The sequence below is a fragment of the Marmota flaviventris genome, chromosome 3, assembly GCF_047511675.1.
Source record: "Marmota flaviventris isolate mMarFla1 chromosome 3, mMarFla1.hap1, whole genome shotgun sequence".
Classification (NCBI taxonomy): Eukaryota; Metazoa; Chordata; class Mammalia; order Rodentia; family Sciuridae; genus Marmota; species Marmota flaviventris.
This window is the reverse complement of record NC_092500.1, coordinates 24488886-24505017: the sequence shown is the minus strand read 5'-3', so window position 1 is coordinate 24505017 and position 16132 is coordinate 24488886. Positions and strand designations below refer to the sequence as shown.

Sequence of the window (16132 nt, the reverse complement as noted above, 5' to 3'; positions counted from 1 at the left end):
AGAGGAGCAGAGAGGAAAGAAAGAAACCTGGGGCTGGGGTTGTGGCTCAGTGGCAGAGCACTTGCCTAGCATGTGTGAGGCACTGGGTTTGATCCTCAGCACCACATATAAATAATAAATAATAAAGGTACATCAACAACTAAAACATATTTTTAAAAAAGAAAGAAAGAAACCTGATTTTCCACACTTACTTTAACATGAAACCCATTTTTCTCTGGTTAGTTATTAACATCTAATGAAATGCCAGTGTTTTAAAGAAAACATCAAAATATGATACTAAAACCTTGACATTTCATCTTATAGCACATTTTGAAAGTAAACCAAGAAACAAAAAGAAGGGAGAGAATAAATGATATTTCTGAATACCATGTAGACATATTCATTCTGATATTTTGTAAAGTGTTTCTCTGCTTCCACATTAATCTTTCATAAATATTGATTCTATCAAGAAAAAAGGCCAGAGAACCTACAATTTCATAAGCTAGCATATTTTCAAATAAATCTGTATCTATCTCCGAGAAGCAAAAGAACCCCAGCTTCAATGAGACAGTCTACTGAGCTTAAAGGAAAACTAACACTCCTCTGTGAAGCTGTTAAAAATCCTTGACTTCTTAAAACCCATAGACTCCGGTCCTTCTCACCAGATCTAGAAGATTTCCCAAAGACATGAGCTTCCAGATGACCTAAAGAGGAATTAAGAAGGACTAGAAGACCCACTTGGTCCTCTCTTGTAAAACAAGGCTCCAAGATCATATCTCTAGAGTTCCTTATGGATTGCAGATAGGTGACTTGGCAATCCAAAGGGGTTTTTATAAGTATTTCATAGGATAGGAGTAAACCCAGGCAAATATGCAGAGAGAACAACTGTAAGCAAATTCTTTAAACAAAATTACATCTACATGTTTCTTGCCAACTGCAATTCTTTAACTTAGCTGAAATCTCATTTTTATGTTTCAAACATTGCAGCCAATAAGAAAAAATATATTTAAAATATGCATTCTAGTTACCCATAAATATTACATTTCTTTTTTAAAATAAATCTACGATTTTTTAAACTTTTATTTTGTTTGTTTTTTTATGTTGTGCTGAGGATCAAAGCCAGCGCCTCAATGTGCTAGGCAAGTGCTCTACCACTGAGCTACAACCCCAGCGCCCAAACATTACATTTCTTGCTTTTACCTTACAGATATTCTATGAGAAATACTGGCTGAAAATCAGGTATTATGAAGAGATAAAACTAGGAATGGTGGCACAAGCCTGTAATCCCAGGGACTCAGGAGGCTGAGGTGGGAGTATCAAAAGTTCAAGGCCAGCCTCAGTGGTGATTTAGGGATTGTCAATCCCTGTTACTGCCAAAAAAAAAAAAAAAAAAAACAGGGAGGAAGAGAGAGAGAACACTCTTGCCTAGAACATTGTATCTCTTCCAGATTGCAGAATAGGTTTCTTAGATTAAAAAGATATTTTAAGTAGCCCTGCAAAGTAAATATATCTAAATCATGTTTCAATATTTATATACTTTGATTCAAATTTGAGGCTAACATGATATCTATCACACAAGAATAAGATGATTAAATATGCAAAGTACCTAACACAATGCCTGAAGATTCGGTAGTTTTAATAAGTGACTTCCTTTAAATTTATTTTTTTTTTTTTAATTTTTTTTTTTTTTACATTTCTTTCCTGTCTTTTTATTTTTATTTATTTATTTTTTTATTTTTAATTTTTTATTGTGGGTTGTTCAAAACATTACAAATTTCTTGACATATCATATTCCACACTTTGATTCAAGTGGGTTATGAACTCCCACCTTCACCCCATACACAGATTGCAGAATCACATCAGTTACACATCCATTGATTTACATATTGCCGTACTAGTGTCTGTTGTACTCCTTTAAATTTAATCATTAGTTATTTGATTATTAGCAAAATTAGATCTTTTGTCTTTCAGAAGACAGATTGATACTTATTATCCTTGTGACAGATTATCTCTAATTGTATCGTTATTTGTCCTTTGTGTATGTGTTTTTTAACTGGAAGTGGGGGTAACTAGGGCTTAAACCCAGGGTACTTCATCACTGAGCTACATCCCTAATACTTTTTATTTTCTTATTTTGAGGCAGGGTCTCACTAAGTTGCTGAGACTGGCCTCGAACTTATGATCCTCCTGTCTCAGCCTCCTGAGCTACTGGGATTACAGGTATATGCCACTGTACCCAGCTTATCTGTTTTTACTTTTAAAATGGAAAACAGAAGTACTTAAATCATATCATTTTAAAAGTACATTTAATATATTTGTATAATATATTTATCTGTAAATGTATAAGGAAAATCTGAAAAGCTGTACTCCAAACTTAATGTTTTGCCTCCAGACAATAATGTCCAGAGAGGGTTAGGCATTTGATCTTTCACTTTTACTGTTAGCATTTTTCATAACCAGTACTGTACTTATTATTTTTGTTTTACTAATTTTTTCCTTGTATTTTATGACCATTTATTGAATTCCCACTCTATGGCAAGTTCTATGCTAGGAGCTAGGAACGTAAATATAAATAAGATCTAAATACTCCAATGTAGATAGTTTCCAAATTAAAGGACACTTATTTTAAAAAATAATACATGAATTAATAGCAAGAGACATAAATTAGTATATTGTTTTTATAACAAAATAAATTTAAACAATATGTTACAAAAGGCCCATATATGAATAAGACCACTGTTCACCTTGCTTCATTAAACTGCTTGAGCTGGGAATGTTTTTACCTGGCATTGACTAAAGAGATAAGGGTGTTCCTTTCCAGAGGTTTGTTCAGGAGTGAGCCACTGAAGAGCAGATGATTTTGGAGATGTCTCAAAAGAAATTTCTATGACAACCTCTTGATTTCTGTATGAAACAAATCAACACATTAGCAGAGTATAATTCCATCTAACTATAATATTACTTACAAATTAATAACATAAATAACATTGTATGAGTTTTTGTTACTGATTGAGAGTGAGTTCTAGGAATGTTACACCTTATGTAAGTTTGCTTTCCTACCAGAAAGCCACCCTGTGAGTTCTTTATATTCTACTGTGCTAATGAAGATGTATTAGTTCAGTGCCTCACAGTGTGTCACATACTTTGCATCTGTGATACCATTCAGTCTTTGAAACAGTGGGGAGTGGCAGAAATAATTTTGGAACTTCAACTATCACAGTGGTGAGTACCAGGGCCCAATACAGAGCAGTCTGATTTGCAAACTGCTACTGATCTGCAAACACATAAAGTCAAGAAAGAAAGAGGAAGTGTTTAGAAACTTGTAGTCTCCTATTTTGTTTTTTGTAAAGGTTTGTCCCAAATTTTGTGTTTGTGTGTTTATGTGATGCTGAGGATTGAACCCAGTACCTCATATGTGCTAGGCAAGTGTTTTTCCACTGAGCTATACCCCACCCCCTGTAGTGTCGTAGTGTAATTTTTATTTGCTGAATCTAATAATAAAATCTTTTTCATTATTTCTTCCTACTAATTCATATTTACTGCATCCTACAAAAGCATCAGTCTACAATAGGCTAGAGAAAATAAGAACTAGTCCTTCCCCCTACTAGTTTTGGAAGTACTAATAATGTTCAGTCTTAGGTTTGAATCCTGACTCTACCACGTACTAGTGCTGTAAACTTGGGCAAATTATGTGACTTCTTTACACCAAAGTTTCCTCATCTGCAGAATGGGGTTACTGACATCTTCACAAGCTATGCTGAGCATCTCCTTTCTCTTTCTTAAAGGAGAAGAGAAGGCCAGAAAAGGGCAATCTATGGCTGTCACTTTCAATTTCTCATTGGCCACTGGAAGGTGGGGATAGCTCAACCTTGCTCTAGGCCAATAGTTTTTACCTCTATTCCCCTCTCCAATGTATCCAGGGTTGAGATAGATTCCTTATATGACAATTCCAGCTGTCATCCTTGACTAAATTACTTTGATCTCTGAGATTCCCTTTCTCATCTGTAGTGCAGATCATACTATACGGGATTACTGTAAGGATTAAAGAATACACCTAAAGCACTTATCCTAAGACTGTACACAGTTAACACTTCTATGTTTGGCATCATTATTATTATTCCATTAATAACAGCAGGTGGCCTAGGGTGGAATGTGCTGTTCCCACCAGGCTATCCTGAAACACCTCCTCTGGATGGCATGTCCCATGGTTACTCCAGATGAGGAGATAAAGAAGTCACAGTTCCCAAAGTCCCATTCTTGAGTGTTTTGTGCAATAAATTTCTTTAGAATTTTAAGAACATACAACTTTCATTTTAAAACTTTTATCTGAACAGATCAGTAGGAATAGTATGCCAATTACTACATACATAAACAAACACAAAAAAGGAAAAATGTCTAATTTTTCTTAAAATACATTTTTGCTATTATTTGGCTATAAAAGAAAAAGGACAGCACTCATACTTGCTCAGGGCAATAGGAAGAGAGATTTCCATCGGCGATCCTTTGTAACTTTGTCTTTCTCCAAGAGTGTATTTGACTTCTTGTCCATTGATCACCACTTTTTCTATTGTAAGATCTTTTGTATCCAAAACCTACAATCAAATTAGTATTAAACATCAGAAGAAACTAGCTCTAGATACATGTTAACTATAATTGATTATAAAACTAGTTGCTTATAGAGAGCAAAATATAGAGTGAAATTATAGAAATTATAGGAGTAAAGAGTTAGTATAAGGCTTATCTCTTGGGAACCTAACCTTCCTAAAATCTTTTGGGTTGGTTCTAAGGTTTGCATATATATTGTTAGGCAATTCTAGGATAGTCACACAAATTTTAGGCTCTAAGTAAAATCAATCCAAATTAAAATGCCTTTAATTTGTCTACTGAAAACTGTTATAAAAAAAAAAACAATCTCCTATAACTTAAAGTTTCTTTCATCCTGACTCCATATTATCTTACCATACATTTCTTTTTAGAATTCATATAGTCCAAATCCTATGTGTACTTTCATATCTAATAGTTTACTCCTTAAGTACTTCATTTCCTTGGCACTCACTAGGCAGATAAACAGATAAAACAATCCCACTGGGTTGTTTTTTTAGTAAAAGCTCAACTTTATAAGGCAACTCTGACCAAATGACCCTGTAGAGGATTAGAAGACCACCACTCTTGCCACTGCCAATTAACAACTGCTGGGGGCAGAAAGGAATGGTAGCAAGTGTCTTGAGTAGTTTTCATCCCTGAATCCCAGAAACCAAACAATTTCATTATCTTTCAAGTCATCTCTTGTTCCGAAATCTTCAACCTTCTTATATCACCAAACTATTTCCAAACAACCTGAACAAGCCTCTCATATTATTTTTAAAACTTCACTTGATCCTTCTACCTAGTAACTCTCTACTTCCCCTCCTTCCTTTCTAAAGAAGGACAATCAATCTATGGCTTCACTTTCAATTTCTCATCAACCATACTTCCTTCTCAGTTTGGTTTCTAGCTCCTATGATACTGATAGGGGATTTTCCCTGGTCCACAGATTTTTTTTTTTTCTATCCAATGACCTTGACCTTTTGTCTACTCATAGCTCTTGTGGACCATGACACCTGGCTGAAACCCCTTTCTTAGCTTCTCTACCTTTACACATAAATGGTTCTTCTTCTTGTCTAATGCTTCTGTTGTCCTGTTCTATCTTTCAAATACAGGTAGGCCTCAATGTTCCAGTCTTGGCCCTTTCATTTTCTTCATTCTCTGCTTCTTACTCATGTCCACATCTTCAATTAATATCTCTGTAATACATATGGTGACCAGTCTACTTCCAGAGTTGTATCCCAGGCGTGATGTCAGCTGTACATCTGTAGTTGCCTACCTAACATTTCCATGGGACATACCATCTTATATTCAACAGGCTTCCAAAAAATCAAACCATTATATCCCCTAAATCAGTTTTCTCTTCTGATTTATTTGATTCCTTCAATGCAATTCCTTAAGTCAGCTAAAATTTGAAAATCTCAATACATAATCAATCTCAATTCCCAATCTCACATAGCCAATAAGAAGGTTTTTTTGTTTGTTTGTTTGTTTTCATACTGTCTTCACATTTTTTTCCTCTCCTACCACCATCCTAAGTCAGACCTGGACTGTTGGAACTCCCATCTACCTCATCTCTCTATTTCTGTCATCTTTTTTTCCTCCTGATATCTGGCCTGGAAAAGTACTGGAAGTTAGAACATTGAGAAACAGTCACTTCCTAGCCACCTTTCTCTTAAAAATTTTAGTTAACCATGGGTGACCAGCTCAAAAAAAAAATCATAAGGGGAATCACTGAATTTGATTACCACCTGTTTAATTTTCTTCTAGCTTTCCTTCCTGAGCAGCCAAATTTGTTATGAGCATCATCTGTTTTCCTCCTAATGGGCAATTATTTCTTTCAGGTTACTTTCTTTTGGGGTTACCTCAAGTGTCACCCTAACTAGAACTGGCTACACTAGCATATTCAAAATATATGGTTTATATCTCAAGAATAATAGTTACTCCTTTACTCTTCATATTCTAGTACATATTTCTGAGCATCTCATTTATTTTAGGATATTTGATTATCTATGTTCATAACAACCCATCTTATTCATCCCTTATAACCATAAAGACAAATTAACTGAGTCATTTCCCATTGAAGCACATTCTATTTTCTGTATTGCTTAAATTTCTCAAATCTGTTTAGAAGCAGAAGAGTTGGTTATTCCAAGACTATTTTTTGTGAAATCTTTTTCATATCCCCAATGCATGTTATAGTAGTTGGGCCTACACTCTGCCATAATACTTGCTTTATTGCATCATAATGATTTGTTCTCCCCTAGACTACAGGTGCTTAAATAGACAGATAATGTTACTTAGATTTCCATTCTCAAGGCTCAGTACAGTGCCTGAAAAATAGTAGATGTTAATTAAGTTGTAGAGCAAAAGAAAATAGAAAATGCAATTTTTAAGCTGTGTATCTCAACTGCTAAGGCTCAATATTTATTTCCAAATTATGTAAGAAATTCCCCTTCAAACTTCTCTGATAAGTGTCATTAAAAATTGGTCACAGGCTGGAGTTGTGGCTCAGTAGTAGAGTGCTTGCCTAGCATGTGCGAGGCACTGGGTTCAATCCTCAGCATCACATAAAATAAATAAATAAAATAAAGGTATTGTGTCCAACTACAACTAAAAAAAAAAAAAAAAATTTAAAGTTGGCCAAAAAAACGATAATAAGAAAAACAAAAGAAAAGACATGGTAGATGTTAGAATTTGTATTCTTCAACAATTAGTACTTGAATACCAACTATGTGCAAGGCCAAGATGCCCATATATAGTTATAAAAAACAACCCTACTACGGCAGGTAGTTATTGAGAATATACCTTACTATATCTCAGTGTCCTCTTCAAACACCACAACAGGATTATACTTTTGACCAGTTGGACAGTTATTGTAATATACAACTGATTTCCTTTTTGCCTAGGATGCTGGGAAGTTCCATGTCAGCTTTGTAATCCACCCCTTCTTATGTGTGAAGGGTTTTATACTATGTGTCTTATTTCTACTATCTTCATTTTTCTCTTCCTCCAAAGTTCTTAATTATTTTTAGTCTTATAATACTGTGCTATTTTAAGTAGTCTCAGATTCTTTCTGGCACAAATCAGAATCTGAAACAAGAAATCCTTTTGTTTCATTATGAAGTATGTATATTTTCTCCTTGTTATCTACAGTCTGCAGTGATGCAAAAAACCCCTACAGGCTTATGTGTTAAAACCAACCCAAAACCAAACCAAACCAAAATCACCTTGATATGAGCTCCAGCTCAGCCATATATTAGTGAGGACCAGGGACTTTGCAGTCAGAAAGAACTATGTTCAATTCCTGGATTCTAACACTCACGTATGATTTTGAACCTATTTGAGCCATCAACTGAAAGGACACCTAAATGATATTGAAAAATTCAATGAAAGAAACAAATGTTTGAAAGTCATCATAAATATTGAATGCCAAACTTCAGTGTAAATAAAACAAAACTTGAAAAGGATATTAGAAAGCTGGAAATTAGTTCATTTTGGAGGCATCACAGACTGCAAGAATGGGATGGAAAAGAAGACATGATATCATGTCTCTTCACCCAGCACTGGTACTGGGTCTCTTCTGTGGGTGGTGGTGCAGTTTGATGCCTTCTCACCTTCAAGATACTTAGCACTATTATCAGTGTATCCCATTTTAAGTTCAGGCATTGTTTTCTAACTGAATTTATCCATTAGCCAAACTTCTGGATGTCCTCTAGTTTCCAGGTCGCTATGCTAAAAATTTAAAATATAAAGAGATCTGAAACATAATCCCTACATTTAAGAGTACCTAATCTTGTGGAAGAAAGAAACAAGCTCACTTCAAATGAATAAAATAAATAAGACCAAGATCTTGGTCTCATAAATATGCAAACAATTATATACAGATGTTACTGTGTACTACAAATACCTTCCTCATACAAAAGTTAACATTAATATAATTCCAGCTAATTTACTAAACATGCATGCTGGCCAGAAATCATCATTTAAAAATCTCATTTTACTCTAGATATGGAAATGTAAAACCAATGGGCAAGTTTTTAGATTGGTATATTCTTTCCAAAGTTTTCCAAGTTTAAGCCTACTGATTCTCACTTACTCATGAAACAGAGGTAAAACATTTTTGATTTTTACAAAAGAGAGGGCAGTGCAAGGGCATGTTAAACAGCAATGAGCTAGCAAGAATCACTTTCTTTTTATAAAAGGAGAGACTGCATTGAAACAGGACTTAACTTCAGCCCTGCTAGGGCAAAGCTGCAATAAAATATAGCATGGTACTCAAGAGACCAAAGTGCAATCTACACGGAAATAGTTATCTTTTTGCTTATAATACTTTTTCTTTCTTACTTAAAGTACTTTTGGTGATTACATATCAATACAGAAGAATAAGAAAGTTCAGTGCTTTATTAATTCATATTAATAAACTCAAAGATTATACAAGTAGTAAAAAGAGACACAAAAAAGTATCCATTCTTATCTATATTTGCAATTTTGTTTAATTGTTTGACGCTAATTTCCCTCCTCAATATCTTATCTTACTGCTTTGCTTCAGTAGATACAAACATACTGCCCTGCAAAATACACTGTGTACCATCCGGCCTTGATTAGGAGACAGAATGTGGGCAGGCTTTCCATGTCTCTCTTATTTCTAAATGTTTTTCATCAGGCATTATGAGAAAGAACATTGAATAAAGGTTAAATGGTCCAGATAAAAATCATTGAATAATATTTTATTAATCAACATATTTTTATTTAAATGGTTAAAAAGCTTATAGAAGCATATATTTTTCTAAGAAATGCAGTCATTACTTGCTCCTTGGAACCAACTATTAATTGATTGTATTGAGTCGTCCTTAGAAAGCTTGAATATCCTGCCCCCACCCCCACCTCCCTTAAACTGCTAGAAGATAAGGGTGATGAGAAGCACAGGGAGGAAAGACCCTGAAGGGAAGAAGCTACACCTCCACTTTAGAAAGCAGAGACTGAAATTTTCTAAAGCAGGGCGGAAAGAAGAATCTGGGCCTGGGAATCCCTAGAGCCTTGAGAACTACTGGCAGAGAGATCAAGGAACAGGGCGATCCAGAGTAACCCATACATCTGGTGGCTACAAAAAAAGGTGCCTGGGAGGGAAAAGTGGGAGCAGGGATCAACAGGATACCGGATCGGGAGCGGAGAGTTGGCTAAGACTGGAACGAGGAAGGTGCTCTGGGGGCTGAGAGAAGTCCAGGGCCTGAGGAGGGAGTTCTGGACAGTGGGCCAGAGGAAACGGGGAGGCCACGGGGGGCGGCGGGTAGCGCTGGGAGGCAGGGCGATGGGGAGAGGGGGGACTGCTGCGAAGATGGGACGGAAGAAAGGCGCGGATGGGGCGCTAGGACGTGCGCGGGCACCAAGGAAAGGGTCTTGAGGAGGGGCGGCGGGAGGGACGCTTCATCCTAGGCGGGATGGATGCAGAGGCAGACGCGGGGTGGAAGAGGGGACTGAGAGTGGGGGAGAGAGGAGGAGCAGACCAGGGCGCGGGGCTGGGGGGCTGCCGCGGTGAGGGGAACCGAGATCCCGAAGCCAAGCGCGATGAGGGGCTAGGGGACGAGAAGAGGGTGGCGGGGAGAGGTGGAAACTGCACAGAAGCCCCCGTACCAGGCTGCGCAGGTTGTCCTCCTGAGACTGGACGGTGAGCGCAGCGGTCCCGGTCAGCACCCGGCGAGTGAAATCGACGCTGCAGCGCAGGTGCAGGTGCTTGGTCTGGCAGACTGAGGCCGGAGAGGCCAAAGAACAGGTATCCACGACTTCAGGCATGGCTCTAAGAGATCCGCCGTACGCCGGAACGAACTCAGACACTCAGCGGCCGGACTTCGACTGAGAGCCAGAACTGGAGGGAGGTGAGGAGGAGAGGGACTCGCGGGGCACACCGGGAAACGGAGTCCCTACAAGTCAGAGGAGCGCGAGAGGTGGCGGGACGGAACTACAGGTCCCATGGTGCAGCGCGAGCAGCCTTGCGCGAGGCTGCCTGGGAGCGTGCGTGTCAGGGGTGGTGCTGGGGATCGGGGGGCTTCTGGAGCGCGGGGCGGTAAAGGGACGGTGGGCTGGGGAAATAAGTGGATCAGAGAGACGGAGAGAGCACTTCCATTTTAGTTTCATTCAACTTCACTGGAAACTGCAATGACAACAAATGAATATCATTCTTATTAGCAATAGTAGTGAGAGCAGGGCGGGGTACAGATAAAATGCCTATCAGAAGGCTTTCTTCTGTGCGACTCCTCGTTAGTATAGTGGTGAGTATCCCCGCCTGTCACGCGGGAGACCGGGGTTCGATTCCCCGACGGGGAGGCACGAGTCCACCTTTTTCTTTTGTTACCACTAGCGGTGACATTGTTGCTGTTTGCCGCCCTGCCATGTTGGCAACCTAATCAAAGTAAACTCATTTTCGTACACTTTAGGGCTTATTGTGCACACTTCCAAGTCCTGGAGATCTAAAACAATGGCAGTGTTAGTGAGAATAAGCAGTAGTAGTGAGAGTAAGCCAACATTCCTGTTTTAGAAACTGCAATTCTAAAATTCACTGATAGAAACATGCACCGGTAACAATGGGAGTGCAATCTGGGACATTTTGATCAACTCTGGGATTCTTCCCAGAGAGGGTGAAGAATGCCTTGCCTTTAAAGGCGCAGCCTCAGGGGTGGAACTGGGCATAGTTGGAAGAGAACCGATTTCGGAGAACTTTAAAACAGCTGAGCCTTTAATCCTGAATACACATTGAAGACTTTTAAGCAAGGGGGTGACATGCATGGTCAGCTTTATATTACAAAGAGCACTGACAGTATTCAGAGAATGAAGATGTGGTCTTAAACAGAGAAGTTAGGAAACTACTACAATAGTTCAGACAGAAGATGGAGGGGACCTGATGTAGGTAATAAGTAAAGATGGAGAGGAAGAAGTGAACGGAATGAATACTGAGAGGTTAAGTGGGTTCTCAGATGGAGAGGAACCTAAGAAGACTCAGGTTTCTGGCATCAGTTGCTGGAATCATTCACCAAAGATAGTAGACTCTAAGGAGAGAATAGATTTAAAGGGAAGATGCTGAGTTTGAGAACCTACGGAAGTCAAAGCAGATACCTCCTTTCACTTGATATATTTAAATCTACAGCTCTGGGAAAGTATAAGGTAGATATAGATGTATACCTCTGGGGAAATGTCAGGCGCTATAATGTGGTGGGTGGCATTATGACAGTGGGTAAACGCAACCTAAGGAGAATGTGTCATGAGAACAGCAGTAAAAACAAGTTAGAAGCTGGGAGAATACCAGAGAGTAAATTTTTAAAAGAACTAGTGGAAGAGATCCTTGTGAAATAAACTAGAAAGAGCCAGCCAGCGATGTCAAAGGCAAGGCAGAAGGCCATCAAAATAAGGAGTGAAAATTCTCTTTTGGCTTTGGCAGTGGTGTCCGGGTGGGGAAGATAGTGGTTTTATGTACTTTTGTGGTTTGATTGAAAGTGAAGCTCTAGAGTCCTGGCTTTAGCATTGGAAGAGAAAAAGGGAAGGAGAGCATTAGTCACTGTCGAGATGCTCAGCCAGTGTAAGAAGGGAAATCAAAAGGGGTAGCAAGAGAGGAAGGCAGCATTGAGAAAGTGTTTTTTACTTGGGGGGGGGGGGGGGGGCAAGAGAAACCAGAACATAGTTAGGTATAGAGGTGAAAGAGTTCCATAGAAGAGAAAATTGAAGTGTCAGGGAGAGTTGTGGGATTGAGCATGCTGGGACAATCCAATTCTCTATCAAAGTGGTCTAACAATTAGGTTTGGCTCCAGCAACAGAAAAAGATGCCAAGCATCTGGGTATCTTTGTGCAGGCCCCTGCAAGCCGAAGGAAAGCAAAATAAAACAAAAACATTCCAAATTATAAAATCCAGTTCCTCAAACGTACATAGGTCCTAATGTCATAGGCCCTAAGACTGTATGACACGATCAACATTTGCAAACATTTTTTGAAGTTACCAAATCTAGAACAACAAATATCATATAGTAGAATTAATTTAATAAAATAACATACGGTCAAATTACTTTTCTTAGCTAGTATAGAAAAAGAATAGATTGTTTTAATGAAATAAATGGCAATATTATCATCTTCCATTATTGATTACCAGGAACCTACAGGATTTATGCTACTTGTGTTCAAGAAAAGATACCCACAGATAACTCCAGATGAATTCCTCAACTCATTAATAGGTTTATCAAAAGATAGTTATACAATGGGAATTATTTTTTAAGGTATTTCTGGTTCTCAAAAGTGGAGTGTACAATAAGAGCAATTCACAAATAATCAGAGTGTTTTTTATGGCCATTGTAGGATTGAAAATTATTTTAAAAACGAGGGTTTCCATTATGTTCATAAAATAAGTGTTGTGTCAGAGCCTCTCTACCAAAGCAGAGTTAAAGGATGAAAAAAGACAATCTGGCCTGTATTCCCAGTGGCTTGGGAAGCCAAGGCAGGAAAATCGTGAGTTCAAAGTCACCCTCAGCAAAAAGCAAGGTGCTAAGCAATTCAGTGAGACCCTGTCTCTAAATAAAGTATGAAATAGGGCTGGGATGTGGCTCAGTGGTTGAATGCCCCTGAGTTCAATTCCCAGTGCTCCCCACAAAAAAATCTATATAAAGTTTTATGAAAAATAATACACATATTTACTGATCTGTATGAACAGGAAGTGTTCTAACCTTGCTGCTCACCTGGAAAAATTAGCTTATCCCTCCATCCCCTCAAGATAATTGAGGTACCTGTGCCTTGTGGGGTTGTCGAAAGATGAAATGAGATTATGAATGTGAATGAGTGTATGTTACATGTTAACTAGTGTTGGTATTGCTATTAGCTTTCGTTTTGTCTATTTTCATAATTTTAATATTTCTTTTAGGAAGAACTGAGAACTGAGAAGTGAGAAATAACAAATGTTTCTCCAGCACAGCAAGTCATACCAAATTAGGCTTCTGAAAAGGGATTGCAACATTAGGCGAGATCATATTTGGAAATGCATTTACAGGAAATTTCATTTGGTTCATTGACACTTCCCTTAAAAGGTATATAGTCTTCACATTCCCCACCCTCTCCCACATAGTCCTTTCCTTTCTTTAAACTTCAATATAATTTGCAGATCTTATAGATATTAAGTGCATTCTTCTACACTTTACTACCTAGAGAAGAATTGGGGAAGCCTCTTCTACTTGTACCCAACTATACCAATGCCATAAGACAGGTTGGTGTTAAGATGAAAACAAAGGCCTGTGGAACACTCTACAGGAAACCCTAGAGGATCAACTTCTGTCCTTTTGAAGAGGGTCAGGAATAACTTCATGGATGATATAGCATTTGAGCTGGGATTGAAGAGTGAGAAGGGTTGTAGTAGGGAAAATGGTAGGATAGAGCATGAGGAATGGGGATTGGGCAGGTAAACACAGCAGGAATCAAGGAATGGGCCAGAAGCAGAGATGTGTTTGGGAAAGAATAATTCTGGGGGTATGAAACTCTACTAGCTAATGCAATGCCTGCACACACTCTTTAATAATATACCTTTCTTCTTTCCTCTACAAGTTATATATCTGTTTGCTGCCCATTTCTTTTCATCTTTTAGTAAAATTATCCATATTTAACTGGACATATTGCTGCCTAGGAAAATGCTACCTTTCCCAGCCTTCTTCGTATTTATGCAAAGTTCTGACCCATGGTACATAATTGCAGTTGTCAATGATGACTTCTAGAAAGTGTCTTTAAAAGGATCTTTAAGTGTAGGGGGTGGGGGGAGTCTTTCCCTGTTCTGTTATCTGGAATGTAGACTTGATGGTTAGACCTCTAAGTGACATGTTATATCATGAGATTGGAGCCATCTACTGAGGATGGTGAGGCAGCAAGATCAAAGGAGGCAGGAGCTACAAATAGCTCCATCTCTGGGGATCATGAGCTCCCCATGTGGACTTCTCTGGATTTCTTTTATTTGCGAGAAAGGTAAACATCCTTTGTTTAAGATAATTATTTTGGATTTTCTGTCACTCACAAGCAATTCGATCTTTACTAAGATACCTAGTCAAAATTGGATGAGTTTATCAGTTTTGTACCTTGGACTTGCCCTTCTCTGTCAGTTTGCTACGACTTGATTGTGGATTACTGCATAAATCTGAAAAATGTTATTATGTGTTAGATAGGTCTTTTTTCCTTCTCTCTTGCATTATCTACTAAAACATTCTTTTTAATTTAATAATCTTGCTTAAAATACTTCAAGACCTCACCAATGTCTGTAGCAGATGTGCTCTGTGTTTGTTTTTTTTTTTTTTTAATTTAGGCTGTTTCTTCTTCTTCTTTTTTTTTTTTTTCTTTTTTTAAAATAGTACTGGGGATTGAACTCTAGGGCCTCATGCAGGCTAGGCAAGTGCTCTACTGCTCTACCACTGAGGTACACCTCCAGCCCTCCATTTTCAAATACTAGAATTTTTGACATACAATCCAAGGAATTAAAAGGTCAATGAAGGATTTTTTTTTTTTTAGAAAAAGAAAGATTGGACAAAGAATTTTAATAACACATCATTAATATATATATATATATATATATATATATATATATATATATATATATATATATATGCAGTACATTTTTATGCTTTTTGTAGTGTTGAAATGAAAGATGAAACTCATTTCTTGTCTAAGTTCACCGTTTCATGGTGGTGGTTGTTATTTTTGCATTTGATATTTATAAGCTTTGAGAATCCTACATTGCTTATTTTTAAGATATCTACAGAAAACTGTAGAAGTAACATCTAGATTCCTGAGTTTGGTATTCTTTAAGATCGTATTAGAACAGAATGGCTTTCTACCTTATGTAGTCTGGTAATCCTTTGATTCTAGCTCCTCATAAACTCTGCTTCTTGCTTCCCACTTGAAGAAATTCATATCTTGCTTTACCTCAAGTTATTTAAGTCAGTCAAATTAATATTTCATCTCACCTAAGCAATGTAACCCCCAGGTTGAAACCTAACATGATTCCCCATGTTGGTCAAAAGCAGCAGGCTCTCCCATCGTGGCCACCAGGCCCTTCAGGGTCTTGTTCCCACTTGCTTTTCCAGTTGCATCATTCACTCTTCCCCCAAAAGTACTCTGGCCTCTGATTATTCTTAACTACCCGCCTGCTCCTGCGTGCCACCCTGTATCACAAGTGTGCATCCCCCACATGTGTTATTTTTCCAGGGACATTTCCCTGTCTCCTGGAAGTTCCCTGTCTGGTGCCTCTAGGTAACCTGAGAACATGTAGGGTAGACCTGGAGGTGAACTGAAGGGGAAGGCAAGGGCTTGGTTGAAATAATCATGTTCACCACAGGAAGAAGGAGCTAGAACTTCTCCTCAAGGCTGTAGGAAGTCATCAGTCACCTTAACTGGGACATGCAGGATGAGGCCTTGCTGTCGTTGAACCCCTATTGAGCTACGGATGCTAGCAAGGGAAGAACCAGGTCCTGGGAGAAGTTCCACATCCACCAGTCCCACTGTCTGCTGGCTGGATGGCAGTGGGGAATGTGTCCATTAGACCTGTTTTCATTTTTATAAT

General features: G+C 38.2%; 1 protein-coding gene and 1 non-coding gene across 3 annotated transcripts in view; one reads left to right on the top strand and one right to left on the bottom strand.

Annotated features, from left to right (window-relative positions):
• The window catches only part of Lta4h (leukotriene A4 hydrolase), a 37687-nt gene extending 27251 nt beyond the window's left edge, over window positions 1-10436 (bottom strand). Inside the window, exons 1-3 of one of the 2 annotated variants that reach the window (XM_027951755.2) lie at window positions 10198-10436; window positions 4441-4571; window positions 2763-2883 (exon numbers count right to left, since the gene is read on the bottom strand). In XM_027951755.2, coding sequence (XP_027807556.1) covers window positions 2763-2883; window positions 4441-4571; window positions 10198-10356 — 411 coding nt within the window. In that variant the 5' untranslated portion in view covers window positions 10357-10436. The remainder of the gene's footprint in view (window positions 1-2762; window positions 2884-4440; window positions 4572-10197) is intronic. The other variant, XM_027951603.2, reaches the window with a different exon arrangement.
• A 379-nt stretch (window positions 10437-10815) lies between these two features.
• On the top strand, window positions 10816-10887 carry Trnad-guc (transfer RNA aspartic acid (anticodon GUC)). Its single transcript has one exon. It is a non-coding gene; the product is annotated as a tRNA-Asp (tRNA).
• Window positions 10888-16132: the final 5245 nt, after the last annotated feature.